This window comes from Penicillium verhagenii (genome assembly GCF_028828195.1).
Source record: "Penicillium verhagenii strain IBT 33310 chromosome Unknown utg000007l_segment0_segment0, whole genome shotgun sequence".
Classification (NCBI taxonomy): Eukaryota; Fungi; Ascomycota; class Eurotiomycetes; order Eurotiales; family Aspergillaceae; genus Penicillium; species Penicillium verhagenii.
Window position 1 is genome coordinate 2,222,004 of NW_026643171.1, and position 20,500 is coordinate 2,242,503.

The window sequence follows — 20,500 nt, forward strand, 5'->3', positions numbered from 1 at the left end:
ATTGGGAGCTCGGTGTGAGCGGATATGATAGGGATGCGATATGGATGAAGCTTCATGGATGTAATAAATCATGGGGTATGTGTGGCTTCTTCATGGGATGCAAAGAATGGGAAAATATCAGATGTAAAACGGCCTTGGGATGAGACAAAGGAAAGAAAAAGAAAAAGAAAAAAAAAAAAAAAAAGAGATATTTAAAGAAAAAGATGAAAAATAAAAGTTAAGATGAAAACCATTAAAACGCCGGGGCTGTCGAATTGGGGGTAATAATATTCATTTTTCGCCATGTTGGGTTGTTGGGTGAGAGCGTCACCATGCAGGGGGAGGTATGAATGAAATGAAAAAAAAGGAAAACATTCAGAATATAAAATCAGTTCATGAGAGAATGCCTTCCCGAAGGCGTCGATCTTCTTCCCAGATCTCTCTCTTTTCACTTTGCAGATGCTCGTGCTGTCGTACCAGTTTGTCCAGATCCGCCTGGGAAGGGTTGGCCTGGGCCTCGAGGGACTTATGCAGGGTGCGGTACTTGGCATAGTGGCGCTTGAATATCTGCGACCGTTCCGACAGCCGTTGCCGGGCAATATCATAGCTCATTGGCGGTGATGCACTGCCAGTACTGCCTCCACTAGAGGCACTTACGGCGCGGCGCCGCTTGTGATCAAGATTGCCGGTTGTACGGACGGGTGCAGCTTGTGCTGTCACGGGTTCTGCTTTGCGCTTCAAGGGGTTGCCTGTGGCCGTAGACTTTGTGACGCCATTGGATTGTCCCACGGGTTTTGAAACGCGAGCAGTGGTGGCGGGAGCGGTGGATTTGTTGGCCCGGGCAAGTTGGGAGATGAGAGGAGAAGATGAGGAGGAACTGGAGGATTGCTGGTTTTGGCTATCGGAGCGGTTGCGCTTCGGTACATCAGATGCATTGGTGGGAGGGGAAGAGCCTAGTGGGGATGGCTTCTGGGGTGAGGTGGACTGTCGAGAGACGGGCTTCTTAGAGGCCGACTTGTATTGGGATGATTCGAGCTTGGGGGTAGGTGCATCGGCCTTCGGGGCTTTAGATGCAGTTGGAGGGTCGGCAGGACGCTTCGCAGGAGCCTGGGTCTTTGCAGGGCCCTTCTGAGCTTGCGTCTTCCTAGGTGGAGCTGGTTTGTCCTTCGGGCGCGGAGCCGGAGGTGCTGGGGGTGGCGCGGCATCGGACATGTCAATTTCGTCGTCGTCTGATGAGTGCACGAACTCAGCAGACTTGAATTTGCCATCCACCTTGGCCGGAGCTTTTCCTCCTGTCTTCTTTGTAACCCGACCGGTCAAGGTGCTGTTATTAGTAGGCTTGGCCTTGACAGGTCGTTTAGCAGGCTCTTTCTCCGCCCGAGACTTCTGCGCACTTGGGATTGATCGAGGTGGAGCGCCATCTAGTCCCATGGAAGAGAAAGAAGGACGGTCCGCTTCGTTGCCGGTACCCTCGCCGCTGGCCCGGTCATCGGCCCCATCCACCTGAATCCGCGGAGCAGTGGTCTTCTTGACGGGCGGCCCGGTGTTCAGATTGAGGCGTGACAGGCATTTCCCTTTACCACGCTCCTCCTTAGAAAGAAGCATCTGCCACAACTTATCCGAGCGAGAGATTCGCAACCGATCAAAGGCCGAAACAGCATTCTCAATGGCTTGCTGTCGGTCCTCTTGATTTGGGTAGGGAAACTTCCACACGTCAAGGTCTTTGTAGATTTTGTCCCTGAGATCGAACTTTTCATGGTTGAGACGGTTCTCCACGGCGTATTTCTGGGCTAGATTGTCGCAGTCCTCGGGATTGGAACATGTTTGACGTGAGAGAAACTTGGTCGAAACGGCTCGGACGGCAAGAAGGTGGATGAAGGGGGTCTTGAGGGCGTCGAGGCGGGCTTGGTTTTTGATCTGCGAGGACGGGGCGGAGGTAGGCATGGGCATGGGAGACTTGAGACCACCCAGGGTCGGGCTTGAGGTAAGCGATCGGTTCGAACCTGCCCGGAGGAATCGGTCTTTTTCCAAGTCTGCCTTGGACTTGGGAGCCCGGAGAGTGGAACTTCCAGCGCCAGCGGCACGCAGAGCCTTAAACTCATCCGGGTGGTGAATAATGTGAGTTTTTTTGGACTCCTTGCCTCGCTCGAAGGCATTGAGGCTCTCCTCCAGGTTTGCAAGTGCCTGATCTGTGGCGGCAGTGTCTTGTTTGGCCTTTTCCACCTCCAGACTGTGGCTCAAAACACCGGTAAAGTAGATGTCCCGATCGTCGGCCCCATCGGTCGAAGTATGGTAGATCTCGGAACGGTGTGTTTCGGGGTAGGCATGGAAGGCTTGGGACTTGCCCGCATAATGAAGAGACGGGTGTTTCCCGAGACGAACTCGAGCTGGCTGGTCATTCCGTAGAATTTCTATGAGTTCGTCCATAGTGCTCTGCACCAGATTTAGCCGCATGAACTGAGTGGATTTTGGTGAACCACCTCCGGACTGTTTCTCATGGTGGAGAGACAGCCCGGACTCGGGAATCTTCAAGCCAGGAGACATGGTGATCACAGTCGGTTGAGGGAGGAAGATTGAATGAGGAGGGCTCGAGGTTGAGGTTGTGAGCAGGGTCGGATGGCAGCGTGAGAGCTGCAGGTCAGGCGGCCAACTGCACGGAGTGAGGCAACACCATCCGCCATATGATCGGGGTTGATTGTGGCAGGGATGTGAGAGTGAGTGGTATTAGAAAGTGAATAGGGAGGTAGTGAATGACAGTGGAAGTCAAAGTGAGAGTGTAGAAGAAATCGAGAGGGAAAGCGTGAGGAGAGAGAGGGCGAGCAAGGCGAAGCGGAGAGTGGGGAGGAGAAAGCTGACGGGGCGATTGGTAAATTCAGTAACGGTATAGATTACGTATTTTACAGAACCCCGATTTTGAATTTAATTTTCTTTTTAATAGCAGATGCACGTATATTAAAATCATTAAAAATCTCATTATTTAACTGCAGAATACCCGATTACTTAGAACTTGTTGGATTTAGTACGGAGTACTAGTATACCTAAATAGAATCTTTGCAGGTTTTTTTTCGCTCTCTCTTTCCTTTCCCCTTTGGTATGTTCTCCACTGATCCATTATGAAACGGCTTTGAGAGAGTCTATAGACGGGAGAACAAGAAAAAAAGGAGACTATCCTTTCTCACATTCATCTATTTATTTCTTTTACTCTTGTCTTTTCTTGTTGATTTGTTGTTTCTTTCGCTTTATTTTTTTAAGTTCCCTTCTCTCCGAACTCAGTCTAAAGGGAGGTTGTAACGCTGTACGCCCAGCACGGACATTGGCAGTGCCAACTAAGCGCAGCCGACTCCTAACGCCGATGTTTTAGCCAAGTATAATACTTTAGGTATTTATGCCTTTAGGTGCCTTGGGTAGCAGTGACTGGTATTACAGAGCAACTGACAAGATAATAAAAAAAAGAAAAACCAAAAAGTAAACTAAACCGTGGAAGGACATATTAAAAGTAGATTTCCGGGACTTAGCCTTACAACTCTCTCCACTTTGGTGGTACACGGTGAGGAGAAAGCGCCATCCGCGGGCAATAATAAAAGGGAAAAGAGACGAGAGAAGGAAAAGAAAAAGCCAATAGAAGATGGGGCTACCCGAGTCCAGATTGTTTTACTTCCGGTTTCCACTTTATTTCCCCCTCTCCAAGCGGAGACTGTCTTTACGGGTGTGGCCGGGACCCGTAGTAACTTGTATTACACCAAGAATCAAGGGCATATGTAGTATAAGGCATTAAACTGAAGAGGGCACCTTGGGCGAGAAACCTTGGACATCTACTAATGGTCTTTTTTGGCCTGGGCTGAAGGTATGGAACATACCAGGGAAGAGATCCGCACAAGTAAATCCATGACGGCCGATCACCCGGATGTACATGTACGTGCTGGAGGAATGTTTCCTGCAGTACTGGCACTAAAGGTAGGTACATTATCTCTCCAGTACAAAGCGTACCTTGGCTTTTTTGCCCCTCGTTCATGCACGCAGGCACGGATACCAAGTCGGATGACGAGTGTGTAACATTTGGAATTTCCCGACGCTTCGCTACTACCATGGGGCCAACTGGTTACGGAGTAATAAGGTCCTACACCTGAGTACACAAAGGGCACTTTGTAACAATCAGTTCCCCTCCCCCAATGACTCTGTAGAATAAGACAGACTCTGTTCAAAAGATAGTGTAATGTGTAAAAATAAAAATAAAAATAATAAAAATAAAAATAATAAAAATAATTCAACATTTGAAATCAAAATCAATACAGGAAAAATCCCCCGATCCGAGAAATCCCCATTTGATTGGCGTACTCCGTTGCACGACGGGCCTCCGTTCATGCATGGGCCCTGACTCTGACATCGGAGCCGAACCTACTCTCTTCATTTGTGGACTTACTACCTTGAATGAAATTGTATTTGATTCATTCTTCAGAACCGGTTTTTATTCTCTGAACTCCTTACCCCCTTCTCTCAATTACAGCTCCCAAAGTTACATGGGTAAAAAAAAAATGCCCAGACCCTACTATCTCCGTGGACTTGGCCCGAGAGGAGCATGCCCGTGGATCCCCTTGCTGCACAAGTGGACTCGGACTACCAGCCTATAGTCTCCCCAGCTGAGACAGGGGAAGCCAATATTTAATAATAAATACACTGGCTATTCCCAAAATCCTGCAGGGCCATTGGCGACTTTGTTATTTGAATCGTCTAACCCGCGCTCCAGGTTCACCCGGAAACCATGTGTGGGGTCCCAAAGCTTACTGACAGTTCAAAGGTCCACTGCAATGCCATTGGAGAGATTTCAATATGATCTCTCCCCCCCATTCCTGCTATCAGGACTTGGAGACTATGCAGTGCAACTAATTAAACAGAGACTACCAAGGAGTTGTTCAATGTTGCCTATATGTTATGGAATAGTTGACTCGGTATTCTCAATGTCTCGATTTTCAAATCAACCCCCAAAATCTTCCCTATATCCACCCAACTTCGACCCACCGAGTCCCCTCTATACGCAAATCTACGCCTTCGAGTCACTTGCCGTCAAGTTGCGTCTCTCCTCTCCCCATCTTCGCCATTCCCTACCCTTCTCAAACGGACTACGAACAACTCATCTCCGTTTGCACTATCCTGCGACAATTTCGCCCGCCGTGATCCCGAAACCGAACACAAGAATAATAATACCACGGGGCTGTTTGAGCCTTTGACCGCTATATCACACTGTGGAGCGCACGCGGACACTTGTTGATGTGGGTCGGGGCAAGGGGGACCGTTCAGGCAGGTGAAGAAAGAGCTTGGGAAACTACTCCGCACCATTCAATGTTTGAAAGCTTGCGGCTTGACGAGGAGGATTCGTAGCAGTGAACTTCCGATGTAGGTGTTGTTGACTTGGCGATTCCGGAATCTTGCCAAATGATTCAAGTTCTCTTTTTTTTTTTTTTCGACGCCCAGATCCCACGTCCTGGTACGAATAACCTCACGTCAAATTTCAGAGCCCCAAATAATTTCAAACGCAATTTCAGTTTCAATTTCAATTACTCCGTACCGTGAACAGTCATCAACACATTCCTTTGCCGTACAAAGTACCCATAATCCTTATCAAGAAGCCAGGGCCCCTTATCCCCTTGACAGTCTAGCCCTTTACGTCCAAGGATTGACACAGGGTAGCAGCGCAGCAACCAGAATAGTACAGCACTAACCACAGCCGCAATTAGTGCAGCAAAACCGGATCCAAGGCTAAGGGAGTTATGTAGCTTGAATCCAGGCCGCCAACATCACCAAATACATGGAAATCAGCAATGCTGACCGTACATGCCCAGATTACAGTCGTCAAATCGGACACAAGTGTGGCGGTGGTGCAGATTCCGGCGTCGCCGCATCCATGCACCCGAGGAACTGAGGCTGAGCTTGATTGATTTACCTGGACAATTTTTATTTTTTGAAATCAACTGGTAACTAACTCCGTAGATTCTGGTCAAGGCGCCCGGGACAGACCCTGCAAGATTAAGGTAGGTTCGGTGACTACGCCACACCTGGCACTTGGGAATTAAATACGAGAGCCACCAATACCAATACGAAGCACTAGAACAAAGCCAGCCTTTGATGATCCTGAGAGGCTGGGACTTTCAGACACGGTCGAGTATTACCAGACTAACCCAGTTGACTGATAGGAAGTGGTGTTCCATATCTAGTAATGTCTTTTGACTTTATCTCTGTACGGAGTATTCGATTCTCCGTCTCTACTAAGGTACTTTCTATCAGACGCAGAGAAAGGACAAATGAATTAAAATTCAAAATTTACTCCACTGTACATACGTACTCAGTACTGAGGCTGTAGCTCTGGAGAATGTCTGAAAGGCAAATGGGGGGAAATGTGCCTGAAACGAGGCTATCCAGCCACCCAGTCCAGTCCAGCCCTGAACGTGGATCTGGATCAGTTTCACCGCGCATGCAACAACCCTAATTCCTGCAGATTGGACCCAGGTCAAGCTTGCTTGGAATTTGGGGCATTTCGTTTTCTTTCGTTTTTCTCTTACCTTTCTCTCGTTATTTGTTTATTCCCTCTTCTTCGCCTCGTAAAATCAAAACATGCAAATGATCATCGTTCAATCCAAGTGGTGATCATTCGCCACAGCTCAAGGACCAGCAAATTAGAGCGAGAGATCAGATCAGATCAAATCAAATCCTACATGTATGTACCTACTACTACACTATGTAAATTTTGCCGTTATGTACTTACAGTATGTAACTTCTCCGTAAGCAGTATGTACATGTAACTAGTTAGTTAGTAGTTTCTCAACCTTCAACATTTGAAATAAATGTTGATCCTTTCTTTATTCAAACGCCTGGAAGATGACAACCCTTACCAGCCATCCTCCCGACCATTTTAAATATAGAATACATACATTATGTACATGGAAACAGAACCCTGGAAGCAACTACCTAGTACGTTTCAACACATGAGGGCTCTTCCCAGAGCACCCGGCCACCTGGCCAAGCAAGGCAAAGCACGGATCCAACACTGTCATGTTTTGGCCCGATCAGACATCCTCACGAATCAGACTGGTCCAAAATGTCCCTGAGCCACGTCGTGCGCCTCGTGCGATCTACACGCGGAAAACCTTGCCTCGCCTTTCATTTCAATTTCGTCTTGCTTTTCCCGATCCTTCCAATCATGCAGCGCATAGCCACTCACATTCAAATGTTCCCCCCAAAAATACAAAGTCCATACACATGTACATAGTACTCCGTGCACGTATGTAACCATATGTAGGCAGATTGCCTGGGCTCTGTCAAAGGAAACCCCAGAAAAAAAATTGTCCCTACCAGTCTTTCCCGCTCGCTAACCAGGTCCTCTTGCATGCTCCGTGACAAAGTCAAGGCCGGCCCTTGCAGGAATTCTTCCTACCGGTCAGTAAGCTGGGAGCTTGGGGCCAATCATTTCAAGGGCCAATCATTTCAAGGGCCAATCATTTCAAGGCGAAAGAAATTGATTTGCTAGGATGCCGGGTTAATGCGATCGCGATCAGCATCCATTCAGCTCCCCTGTTTTTTCTTTGCTTTTTTATTTTCTTTTTTTCCCTTGTGGCTTTGGCTTTTGGCTTTTTTTTTCTTTTGAATCGAATCACGAGGGCTGTTTTTTTCTTCTTTGAATGGCCGGGAAATTTACCGGGGTCATGTGTAGGTAATTTTAATGAAATACTAGTAAATGACTTTCGATGTTCTGTTCAATGTTACTTGTCTTCCGTCTTGTACAAGTACATACTTGCTTGCTTTCCCATGTTGGTTGGATCCATACGGATCGGATCTTCTTCATATCCCATGATCCTGTACTCCGCACAGTAGCTTGAGATCCGTTAGTTACACCGGGTCGCCGCCCCCTTCCTTCGATGGAGGATATGATGAACATGATCGTCAAGCCACGGCCCGGCTTTGTGATGCCACCTGCGTCACCCTATATACGGTAGTCTTGAGGCACATGCATAGTATGGGGAATAGTATGTGCTTTTATGGGGAATATTGTCTGCTGTACGGGGTACATTGTACTTAGGTAGTCTGAAGTGCTAGGTCAATGAGTATGAGTATTGGATTGGCCTATGTACATACCTGCCAATGGGTAAGGTAGATAGTACGAAGTACAACATGCAGTAGTACCTAACATCTGGACATCGAGGATGCGGGAGAGAGACAGGTATCTAGAATGGATCCTGTAAGATACGGAGTAACGTACGAGACGTATTGTACTTGTCCAACTGCACTTCATGGGTGTAAGTAAGCACCGAGCATGGGTAAGTACTGATTCCTGAATGTGAGGAGGCAGCCGACAGTGGAATGTTACACGGGGGATTTCGACTGATCTGGTCACATACACAGGATTGAATACCGGGGCTTGGTTTGGTTGGTTCAACTGGCGTTTGTGTTGCCCTGTATTGCTTTGTTGCGGGGAGACTCGATTTGATTTGATTTGATTTGATCAGCTGCGGACAAGGTCAGGTCATCTTTTGAATTGATCGTCTGATGTGCGTGGTTTCCAGGGTTGGTTTGGCTTCGGGGAATAGATGGTTGTTCATGGCGGGGCCTATACTCCAGTGCCCTTGTCTTTAGACATGCTACTCTAACTACGTACTAACACCAATACGTACATAGTAACATTGAAGAGGACTAGAGAGAACATTTCCAAGAGTTCCCTTCTCCATGGATGTTCTACTGCTAGGGTTTTGAAGACGAGACTGGGACTATCTAGATATCTCCGTGGCATATCAATCGATATAGGTTGAATTGACACAATTCTATGACAACACTATGATACAGAAATAGGATCGCTAGATAGTCGACCTCGTTTACAGTGGTATTCGACGCGAGAAAGCCAAAAACAAAGAGAGATGACAAGATAACAAAAAAGCGAGCAGGGGGCAAGTAACAAAGAGAAAGCAAAAGCAATGAAGAAAACAACACAAATTAAGCTGATATGCAATCGCAAGAAGCAAACGAAGGACGATAGGAAATATGCGAAACCACCTAAGAACCCCGATCAGACCCAGATAGATTCCAGACACCGTATGACGGCTCTCCCAAGCAATAAAAAGAAAAATAAATTCCAAAAACACAAATAGAACCCCAGTGCCTGTTTCCCAACCGATACAATGTTAGCCCCGTGAAAAAAAAGGCGAATCCCACGCTCTTTCTATGCTGTTCCTCGTCAGGTCGTGTCTCGTGTCATCCGCAAGCAATCAAAACTCAAAAGAAAAAAATGGCGAAAGCAATGGGGATGACAACCCTGAAGATAAAATGGAAAAAAAGGCCCTTGGACCTGCAACACGATCAGACAGTCCGACTCCATAGGGATAGATGACTCCCTGAGTATATGGATACAAAAAAAATCAACATGCACCCCAAAATAAAAGAAATAAGCAATATAGCATTGGAATCGACAAACGATGGAAAGTGGCTTTGTTTCCATGGGAATCAAGGAGATGATGCAATGAAATAGTTTGAACAAAGGGAAGAACAAAGGAAAACATAGGAAAAAAATATGGTTGGTATATATGAACGAGATCTCTGTGGCTCGTACTATACCGGTGTAGACCAGGTGTGGTCCCCTAACCGAGCCTTGTTTTCATAGTTATCTGGCTCGGTGCTATTGGGTCGGCGGATGGTAGAGTTTGGGAAGTACATGTGTGGAGGCATGGAGGTCGGGTATGCGGGTGCACTGGGTTCGGGGTAACCAAAGTCGTTGGTTGAACCAGGTGAAGGCATACTGCCATGGGATGGAGAGGCCCAACCCAAACTGGTCATATGGGGACTTCCATTGACACTATTCGGCCGATGGTCATTGTTGGCTGGCGGTTCCAGCGGTTGAGGAGGAGCGTACGGATGCGAGGTCATAGGAGGCCGGGCGTGAGGTGCGCTACCGTAGCTCGAAAGTGAAGGTGATGTCGCTGTCGGAGAAGCACGGGGACTCGCCTGAGAAAAGTCTCCTCGCACATGAGCTGGGATCGGAGCACTACCCATGTAATAATCACTGGCAGAGCGGTGCATGTTCAAGGGTGGCAGATCACCCCCAGGCGACATGGATGGATGCTGGCCGGGGGACGGAGTGGAGCCCATTGAGTGATGATCCGGGAACATTCCCTCGCCAGGGCCACGACGTTCCTTGTTCTGACGCAGGTTGGCCTCGGTCTCCGCGGCGGCTTCCTCGATCGTCCCAGTATGATGATTTTGGTGGCGGGTCAAAGTCGTGCGTCGGGTGAATGTCTTCTGACAGTTCGCGTACGGGCATTTGTAGGGTCGTTTCCCGGAGTGGATGCGACGATGCCTGGCAAGTGAGGAGGAGTCACTGAATGGCTAAACAAAAAAGATTCGTAAGTATTGAAGATTCCAAGAAACAAAGGGAGGGTGGAAAAGAGCAGAAGTGAAAGGTGGAAACGAACCTTGCCACATCGCTCGCACATATGGGGCTTCTCTCCGGTGTGAACCCGGGAGTGGACCGTTAATGCTGAGCGTTGAATGAACTGCTTTCCACATCCAGGCCAATCGCAGGCATGTGGCCTGACTCCGGTGTGGATGCGCTCTGCAAACATCCCAAGGTTAGCCGACTGATAGGCCTCAATGGTCCGCTAGGAAATACATACCGTGTCGTGCGAGATCGCTGCGTCGAGCAAACCCCTTGTTGCATGTTGAACAATGGAAGGTCTTCGGTGGAGCCTCAGCCCCGGTTCTCTCCAAAGGAATCGGTGCTTGCTGCACCTGAGGATCTCCAGCATATCCACCGGGGACATAACCCATATTCCGCGGCGTGGAACCTTGAGGTTGGGCGTAATAAAATGTTTCCGCGAGCCCCTGATCCATTGGAACGCCGTGAGGAGGGTATGCGTTGACGGGATTGTCGGAGGCGCCTGGTTCAGGCTTCATAGATTGTGTATGTTGGTTCATGTGCGCACCCTGAAGATATTGTTGGTGTAATTGTGCTTCTGCGGCGGCGGCGGCAGCGGCGGCAGAGTTCTTCCGATTTAGGATAGTCGTGAAGTCCATGACCCGACCCACCGATCAGCTGAAAAAGACCGAGGTCAAGGACAGCGCAAAGGTCGTCCTTTCTGGTGCAACCGTCCTTCCGTGCGGTTCAGATTTCTGTATATTCGAAGATGACAAGGAACTGATGACTACTGAGTCATGCACCGAGTCGGTGGATTTGCGCGGAAAATAAGGATAAGGCCGAATGAGTGGTTTGTTTCTCGATGTGAACCGACTGTAGATTCCACAATCGTGGACCTGGTTGGGTTTGTAGGGAAACGCGAAGAGGCAAGGATGGACGCGTGTTTTTTTCCCTCGAAAGAATCTCAGCGAGATGTTGATGCTGTTTCACAGTGGAACCGCCAAAGTTCGTTCACTGGTGGATCCTGCGTATGTGGGCCTCGACTCTCGAGGTTCTGTACTTGAGCCGGGTTCCCGGTTCCAAAGGATAAAAGATCGTAATTGTCGTCTTGTCTCGTGCAGAGACTACTTCGTGATGAGATGGAATTCAGACCAGGCAAGGTAACCGGCTAGATGCGGAGGGTATAATTGGTGGTGGAGATCGTCGTGAGGGGGAGGTAGTTAAGGGAGGGGGAAATGGGTAGTAATCCTATCAGAAATAAGCACGGTCAGTTCAGAGTTCATGGATAGTGGTGGATTGGTGGCTCCGTGTTGCCCATTTGATCCAATCTTGCCCTGGCTTTGTCCACGGGCCTCCGATATTCGACCATCAAGGAAGAGAAACGGTAACGCGGGTGTGGTGCCGCCAAAGACGGCAAAAACCAGCAGGATCAAGACGAAGCTGATACCCAAGGCAAGTTGGAGCAAATGCGCGCACGAGGGTGTCCAGCGCAGTGTGCACCGAGGGGAGATTGTAAGGGTCACGTCATCCAAGGGACACGAACGGGATTTTTTTTTTTCTTTCTTATTTACGTTAATCACGTAAAGGAGGAGATGGGGAGAAGGAAAGGTTGGAAAAAATGTTTCTCAAAATGAAGAATGTAGGGAAGGGAAAAGCAAAGAATAAAAAGTAAACGAGAAAGGGGAAGGGAAAAGGGAAAAGGTTTAATGGATTAATATTAGGTGTGGTAGGTGCCACTTCAGTAAAGGTTGAAATGAAAGAGAGCATAACATCATTATTTACTTCAAGTCCCACTTGATGCAATTTGTTTTCATTACGATCTAATGCCTTTTGTTTTTGGCTTTGGTAATTGCTTTTTTTTTGTATCTTTTATCTTTTTTTTTTCTATCTTAGGTGAGAAGTCCATATATCATTCTGTATAGACAAAAACCCCTCGAGTACTTGAATTATACAGCAAATATCTTTGTAAGAATGATTATGATAAACTTCTGTACCTCCTTTTTTCTCTTTTTTTTTTTCTCTAACCCTTTTTTCCCAAAAGAATTAACAATAAAGAAATAAGGCCCTGCATCGTAGCCCATAGACTTTGGCCCGTACTAGTTTCCTCTAGTTCCCAGCGAAGTGCGCTAGAAGGAAACAGGGCGGCACCAGAAGGCCCGTCAGCATCCCGGATCCACAACGTGCGCTTTTTCCTGTACAGCAAAAAAAAAAAAAAACATAATATTCACAAAAAAAAAAACTCCATCGGGTATGGAAGAAGAAGTGGATAGCAAATAGTCATGTCGATCTGATTCAGAAATTCTACGTCAACTGGTAGTAATAGAGCACTGTTCTAAGTAGTATTCTTACGGACTACAGATCGTCTTTTCCTCCATTGTTCCGTGGACTTTAGTGTGAAACGAATATGCAAGAACAAAGTTTATGGATCGAGGCTTCAGATGACGCAGACTCTGGAGAGGGATCAGATGTGGACCTCCTCCCCGATGTCCAAGGGGGATGACAGCAATACGAGCTTTTAGCCCCCTAAGCCAAAAGTAACATGTATAGCTGGATGAACTGTTTATGAGGCTTTTGTTGTTATAGAGTCCTTGAGAAACATTCAGATAAAAAGATAAAAAAGGGGGAAGAAACCGGAACTCTCTTTTCTCATGCCTTTTTTATTTTTATTTTTATTTTTATTTTATTTCCTTTTATTTTTCATTTTCATTCTTTCGAATGGTGCGACACGAGTCAACCCTAAACTTTTGATGTGCAAATGGAGAAGCTTTGGAGAAAAAGGGATTCCCATCTCGATAGTCTGTTCCCACTATTGCTACCCGAACATGGGCGAAGGCTAATTCAGAGCTAGTACTTCCTTCTAGAAGGTTTCGAATCTTTCGGAAGTATTTCCCTTCGCAGTTTCTCACTTTTCCACTTTCCCGCTTTTCATGAGGAACTGTACGCGGAGTACACACGGGGCACGGTGTGGCTCGTTGCACCTATACACGGTCATGGAAAGCCTAGACTTGTACAACCCACCCTTTCTTCATCTCCTTCTCCTTCTTGACCCTTTCTTTTCTGCATTTCTTCGGAACTCCGGCGTGAAAAGCCCTATCCGGGTTCTTGACGACGATCCATGGCGGTGGAGACCCCTGAAGCTGCATCGGTAATTACCCCCCGTCTCATCCATTTGCCCCTTTTCCTTTCCGGGGCCACTAGAGGGCTCCGGCCGGATTCAGCCTCTACGCAAGGCTCCACTCCATAGCCACACAGATGGGGACGACGGCCTGAAGGATCGCTCCGGATTGGCTTGCCAAGCCTTCTCCTGACCTTCTGGCGGCCTTCCAGAAGGCATTTCGAAGGCATTTCGAAGGATCATGGAAGCCGTGGAAGTGAAAATGGAGCGCCCGTTTGCCTTGGACTCCATTCTGCACGGCTACAATGAGGTCCGAGCCCTCCAATCTCAATGGCTATCCGATTTCTGTCCTTGGTAATATGATTCATCGAGTTTCGGAAGTCTTGTTTTTCTTTATTTCTTTATTTCTTTATTTTTTTTGATTTTTTATTTTCGTGTTTTTTTTTTGTTCACTCCGTAATCTGTTTTTCTTATTTCCCCCTTTGGTTGGCCAGAGAGACTCGAAAATAATCAGCTTTAGTGCCCGACTCCTGCCGCAGAGAAAAATAAGCTGCCCGAAAGGGGGACAAAGAGTACATGCAGCCAAGGGAAGACTGGGAAGACTGGGAATGATTAAGTGACTAGTAAACTATGCTACTATGCTATCATTGGTCTACTTGCTCTACTCTGCTTTTCTTATTGACAACGCTTTGTGCTGATCCTTCTGACCCCTGACCGTGACGACGCCTTCCAGTTCCTCCGGACCTGCGGCGAGTTGCGGAGATTATGCTTCTGCTGCAGCCATCCGCTATCCGCCTCTTTCCATGAAGCCCTTTTCTGGGATTATCGCCACCTTTGCTATTTTATTTTATTTTATTTATTTTCCATTTTGATTCCCCCCACAAGAGGACGGATATATGTCTCAAGTTCGTGTCCAACCAATAGCCTTCCACCTAATCAAAGGCCGTTACTTGATTTCCTGAAGCACAGATATGGCTGAAGGCCACACGGTGATCATTGGCTGTCCAGCACGGAGCCATTCCCACATGGTTGTGGCTGAGACGTGTCTTGGTGTATCAAGTCCACGCTAGGCTCCATAGATTTCTATTAGTAGAACAGGAGTCGTAACCCCTGACTTTTGTAAAACGACCTGTTTGATTTCCAGGAGACTTTTTCTAAAGCCCAATATCTCCAGTATAGCCAAGAAAAGAATTGAATCCAAGGTTTTGGAAACCACGGTGAAACCGGGAACAGAAAGGAGAGAAAAAAAAAGGTACCAAGCCAACGGGCAGCGCTATGACCAATGATTGAATTCTATTTAATGGAAAACACATGATGTCACTGGGGAAATCGCGTGCACTGGCCCACGCGGTTCCTTAGTCTACGGGCCCATCGTAATAACTAAATAAATAGTTCGGATCGATCAACACCTGCTCATTTCACGCATTTTTCTTGGTGAGAATGATCTCCTTTTTGGGCGACATGAGATCCCCCTAAGTGGGCATTCAAGAGTCCACACCCTGCGCTAAGCGGTTCTATCATAGTCCTAGGCAAAAAAGGAAATGAAGCAATTACTGCGTTTCGCGCGGTAGATGCCGCCACCGACGACGCCATAGGGGGATCTCACCTGCCATTTTCGAGCTATCTTGTGCTCCGCACTGGCTGCAGTGGACATGTTCATCATGTCGTTTTTGGCTTTCTCGGATTCCCACCTGGCCTTGATCATTTCCCACTTTGTTGTTAGAATCACCAGGTGGAGCTTGCTACTCGGCCTCGTCGCTTACATTGAAAAATGATTCGATCAATTGATCCGAAATCCATCCGAGCGTTTGATCGAGCTAAACCCGGCTCGGAGATATATTCATTCATTGCTTGAAAATCGTTAGTTCACCTGGGCACGGGTCGAAGGGCACCAGATACCTGGTATGTATGGGGTTGTGGGAACCAAGGTTGAAAACCAATATATCGGCTTGCTGCATAATCAGCATTGGAATGTTCCAAGGTTGGCTCAAATCTTGCAAGCACGTGTGCACATGCATGCCATGCTTCCGATGATCCTTTGAACTTGGCCCAGGTGGAAGATTCTGATACAGCCGCACCTACCGCTGCAACATCTGTGCCTTGATGGAGGGAGGTCCAAGGGTTGCCCAGGTGGGAATTGCCGACGGATACCGACGGCTGTCAGATTGAGTGCATATGTAGCTAGATATGTTGAGACGGAAGATCTGCAGGAGGGTGACACTCGTGGACTTCTTGATAATCTGCCGAAACTTGAATTAATTGTAGTAGGTATATACCTAGGCGGGGGTAGCTGATTACTCCAGATGTCCATACTTTGCAGAACCGTTGCACATGCACAGATGAAATCATATCAGCCTATGCCTATTTTGGCAGGTGGGAGCATTGATTTAAACCTTGATAACACAAACTTTACCTGGAAAATAAGACACAGATAATCGTTATCTAGACTTTTTATACTACAATTAGCTTCCAATGAAATCTCCGTGTATCACAGTGGAATTTTTTAAGGTTAGACAGATATCCGTCGATAACACCAAAGATGTTTACCTTCTCTTTCAAAGAAAAGATGACGAATTCGTCGTGACCCGATATCTGCGCATAGTAAGAAACAGCGTATCACGGGGTTCTGATGTTTGATGAATCCGGGTATTGGTACACACGTTAAACATTGACAACATTCAATGTTGGCAGAACCGTCAACATAATGCTTAGGTAGAATCTGGATCCATACATATATTCATCAAGTGAATTATCTTGCGTGTGTGTAACTTCGGAATTTACAAATATTGGTCGCTAGTACGTACCTAGTAGGTACCTCTAGTCCGGCCTTACGGAATTGTAGCATGCACATGTGGTCTCGTCTATGTATTTCGAAGTCAACTGGTGCTATCAATTGATAGCTACTCAGGTGTGTTCCAAGGTTGTTCAAATGTTCGGTATCCTGATTTTTTTGGCCCGTGTACGTGCACCTATCTCAGATATAATAATTTGAACCTTCCAGTCTTGGAAACATTGAACAGACAAGTAGGTATACATCAATGAGTATTACATAAAAGATCGGATATGTATAAACATTAAATACTTGCCAACCTTGGAAGTACCCAGGATGCAATCTAAAAAAGCCAACATTGGGATAAAGACCAATAGTGAGCAATGCATCAATGTGACCTCTGGAAACATTTGAACCAAAGTAGTATTGATAACAGCATATTTCTTTTGGCCTCAACTATGTCCGGCTCGTAGATTTCATTGCCCTACTTGTCTAACATTGAAATTCACATATAACTACAGACGTTCCCGACATCTGGAGGTTAAAAACCGGATTTTCGTACTCGTGATGACATACCGTCCATGGATAACTATGGGTGTCTCCGAGGTAGCTAGCTGCCTTGGATATATGGGGAACATTTGAACCTTACATATGAAAGCAGGGAGATGACTATGTAGGTACCTACCTACAGAGATCAGTTTAGGTATCAACTATGCATGCACTCAAGTGCTGGAGAAACTTTGGAAACATTTGAGCAGCACTTGAGGAGATATTCTTTCTAGTGTTGGAAACATTGTAGATCATTTACTTATGGATTCGTATGTATTTATATACAAAACAGTTTAGAAAACACAAAATCCATATATTCCTTGTCACATTAGGGCGAATATCCCCCCGGCATATATTACCACGGAGAAATGAAACACGTATAAAGGTGAAACACCAGTCTATAGACCAAAAAGGCAGGTATGCCCAGGACCAAGCGCCAGAAAAATGAAGCAGAGTAGGCAAGAAACCAATGAAAGGGCTTCTGGCCGGAAAAGAGACGTGGTGATCCAAAAGCCACTCGAGCATCCGTTGCCGAGTAAGCCTATGCAAGAAAAATAGAACAGCAGAAAATAACACAAAAGTCTAGTACATGGGTATCCAACCTAAATCTGCTGTTTCCGCCATGAGAGCTCCAGGATCTCATCGCCATCATTCGCATCGCGTTTGATATACCATTGAGAAACGCCGCCGTTCTCATCGACAGCGGAGTCCACAAGCAGATAGCTCACTTTCTCATCGTCTTTGTGACGCAATGGGCCGAGCTCGTGGAGGTAGGAATCAGAGTTGGCACCGTTGTGTGGTTCCCATGTCATTTCCATGCTGAGGTCATTGGGCCCTGGCATCCAACCATACTTAACAACGGAGAAGCCATTGGTCAACATCCATCCATCGCTGAACTTCCATCGGCGAAGCAGACAAGTGGGTCCACATAGCTCGGAAATGACGCTGAGCTTGGGGATATCGGCCTGGAACCAAGATTTCCAGTGGTGCACGGAGAGCGGAAGCTCACGACCAGACTCAAAGAATCCAGAAGCGTCTCTCATCAGGTCGAGCTGGTGGAAACGGTGGTCCACCGTCATGCGGGTGGTGGTGTACTGGTATATACACTGCGCAATACGACGGTCACCGGTGAAAGTCATTTGCTCACACTCGTCATATACAGCGGTCAAATCCGAGAGCAATGGTCGCGACAAGAAGACGCCTGCGCCTCCGAACGCGATTAGGCCAAATACCGCGATCTGCGGAACACCCTCTGACAGTCCGCCGATGTACATGGGCTTGGTGTGGTCGTAGGCGCCTAGCGCATCCACTAGTGCGGGCATCGAGGGGGAAAAAGGTGTCGTCATCGATGATGCAGGCCCACTTTGTGGACTCGCGCAGATTGGCCTCCAACAGAGGAATCAAAGCAAAGTACCGGTGCAGGTAGTCATCTTCCGCCTCTGTAATAATGAGGTTGATTCCCATTGCGTCCGCTTTGGCGCGAACACTCTGAACTCCAAGACCAGACTCATCGGGCTCGATCAGCGCAAAGATTCGCGTGCGTGTGTAGCCAGCCCAGTGCACGAATTGATCCAGGGACTCGTTCAATCGGGAGACGGTGGTCGCGACTCCAAAGTCGATGTGCGATGCGTCCGGAAGCTTTGGGGGTTGAGGGACGGTGATGGTCAAGGGGGTGGGAACAGTGCAGCCGTCCATGGCGCCCGGTGTCGCTCCCGGCTTGGGAGGGTTCACCTTCTGGTCCATCATGGGTAAGTCAACCTGCTGGGTCATGGGCAAATCGTCCAGAGAGAATTCAGCGATAATTTCGCGCCGGGTGTATTTGGCCAATTTGGCGACGTCCATTCTTCGTAACCTATCAACATCGGGGTCACATTTGACTTTCGAAGAGATGGTGATGTTGGATTGGGCGTGCAATGGAAGGCTGACGCTACCGGAGGAGGGCCATAATATAACGGCGAATGTTGCGATGGCAAGAAAAATGATAACGAATCGCATCATTTTCTTCCAGGCCCAAGAGGCCGGAATTAAGCCTTCGCGTGATTGGAATAACATCTCTTATATAATTCACCTCCTTTCAGAGTCCGTGGAGGTATGGTTTTTCGCGTTTTCGTGTGGGGGGTATTCGGGGATTCGGGAGTCCGGGGATTCCTATCTTCGTACGAAGCAATTTGGGGTAAAGAGTCACCGGTTTAGCATCCACATTGCGGAGAACACGCGCGGAATGACAACAAGGGTCCTACAGAGTAGGTGTAGAATATATACGAGAACAGGAGAGAGGTGATAGAGAGAGAAGCAAAAATCTAACCGGGTTCTACGGTAGTGAAAGACGGCACAGGGGGACGATCGTGGTTCCATGGTTTCCCCAAAAGAGGCAAGTTTAATTGCCATTAAGGGGGGGCGTTTTGGGATTTTTGGGGGGATTTTTGCATATTTTCTTTACCGAATCAAGCCATTCGACCTGATGACGTCGCTCTCCTCACGTGTTGTGGATTTTTCTTTTTCTTCTCTCTGTTATCTTTCTTGAGCTCTCAAGTCCTTTTGTCCTTTTGGACTTGAGTCCAATTACATAACAGTACCAAGTGCCACAGCCAAGCTCTTGGATTTACAGGTTATCGTTCTTTTTCAAAGGAGACCAGACAGCAATCGGAAGCCATCCTGCACGCGGATTGGCGCTTCAGATCTCCTCAATGCTATGCCAAGACTTCCGAGACAACGATGGTCCCTGACTCGCCGTCTTCCGCACGGAGTCTCCACGTCCACGCGTCATTGTAGACCACTGCCTTGCTTGGATATGGTCTGTGTGGTGCAGGTGTCTGTGTACTTATCTTGAAGGATCCATGCCATGGCTAACGATGGTCATCCGACTTTGCGACGAGGGTTGTGTTGCGGATTATTGTGCATGCCCGACCGGAACACGCCAAATTCCTGCTAAAGCCGAGAGATTCTTTGTCCAGAGTAAAGACCCTTGAGATTCCCGGCTATAACATTTTCCCAGGGAACATTGGGTGAATAGACATGGCGATCACCCCCTGTCGATGATCTACTCTACTCTCGAATCCCAGATGCTTAATTATCAATGTTGTCGCTAAAGCTTCCCACGGGATGAATGTAATTCTCCCTGGGGATTTATGTAGAAGGCAAGATTTTCAGGGTCTTTATGGAGTATGTTAGTTATTAGTTCAACCCGCTTAACTTGCACTAGCATGACCATCGTGGGCCATTGGGGTGGATACATTGGCCGGCCCCAGTCTGGCCCCTTAAGAATGAAGTGTGCACAGCCTTCTTGATGCACATACAGGGTCTCTATAGCCGGCAGGTGGGTTCGATTATTTATGTTGATATAAATTACTCGGCCAATTTGACTCTTTGGTGTTTATTGTAGTCAAAGATCTAGACCTGGAATTCGATGTCAGCAATCTACTTTTAAAGTCAACCCCTAACAGGGAGGCTGCAGGTACACAGATCACATCGCTGAGCCAAAAGTATGTAACTACTAGTATTCACTCATGTTATCAACTGTGATCGATCGATTGATCTTTTCTGTTCCACCATTTCATTTACATGTAGTTATGAATACTGGTCTGAAAAAATCCAACATCAGGAGTGTCACGGACCTCACGGTCGTATTGGCCCCACTTATTACCTACTAGTAGATAAGTATTGATGCCTTCAAGTTGGTTAAGGCTTGGACGCTACG

General features: G+C 47.3%; 3 protein-coding genes across 3 annotated transcripts; all 3 read right to left on the reverse strand.

The window, feature by feature from the left end:
* Positions 1 to 372: 372 nt before the first annotated feature.
* N7466_007507 (uncharacterized protein) lies at positions 373 to 2,523 on the reverse strand (the record flags this gene model as incomplete). The annotated part of the gene is made up of 1 exon (XM_057166896.1): positions 373 to 2,523. One exon carries the CDS (start codon positions 2,521 to 2,523, stop codon positions 373 to 375), a length of 2,151 nt encoding a protein of 716 aa, XP_057019937.1.
* A 7,044-nt stretch (positions 2,524 to 9,567) lies between these two features.
* On the reverse strand, positions 9,568 to 11,028 carry N7466_007508 (putative C2H2 finger domain protein; the record flags this gene model as incomplete). Its single annotated transcript, XM_057166897.1, has 3 exons — positions 9,568 to 10,341; positions 10,428 to 10,567; positions 10,629 to 11,028. 3 exons carry the CDS (start codon positions 11,026 to 11,028, stop codon positions 9,568 to 9,570), a joined length of 1,314 nt encoding a protein of 437 aa, XP_057019938.1.
* A 6,377-nt stretch (positions 11,029 to 17,405) lies between these two features.
* On the reverse strand, positions 17,406 to 18,801 carry N7466_007509 (glycosyltransferase family 31 protein; the record flags this gene model as incomplete). Its single annotated transcript, XM_057166898.1, has 2 exons — positions 17,406 to 18,165; positions 18,218 to 18,801. 2 exons carry the CDS (start codon positions 18,799 to 18,801, stop codon positions 17,406 to 17,408), a joined length of 1,344 nt encoding a protein of 447 aa, XP_057019939.1.
* Between the last annotated feature and the right edge of the window lie 1,699 nt (positions 18,802 to 20,500).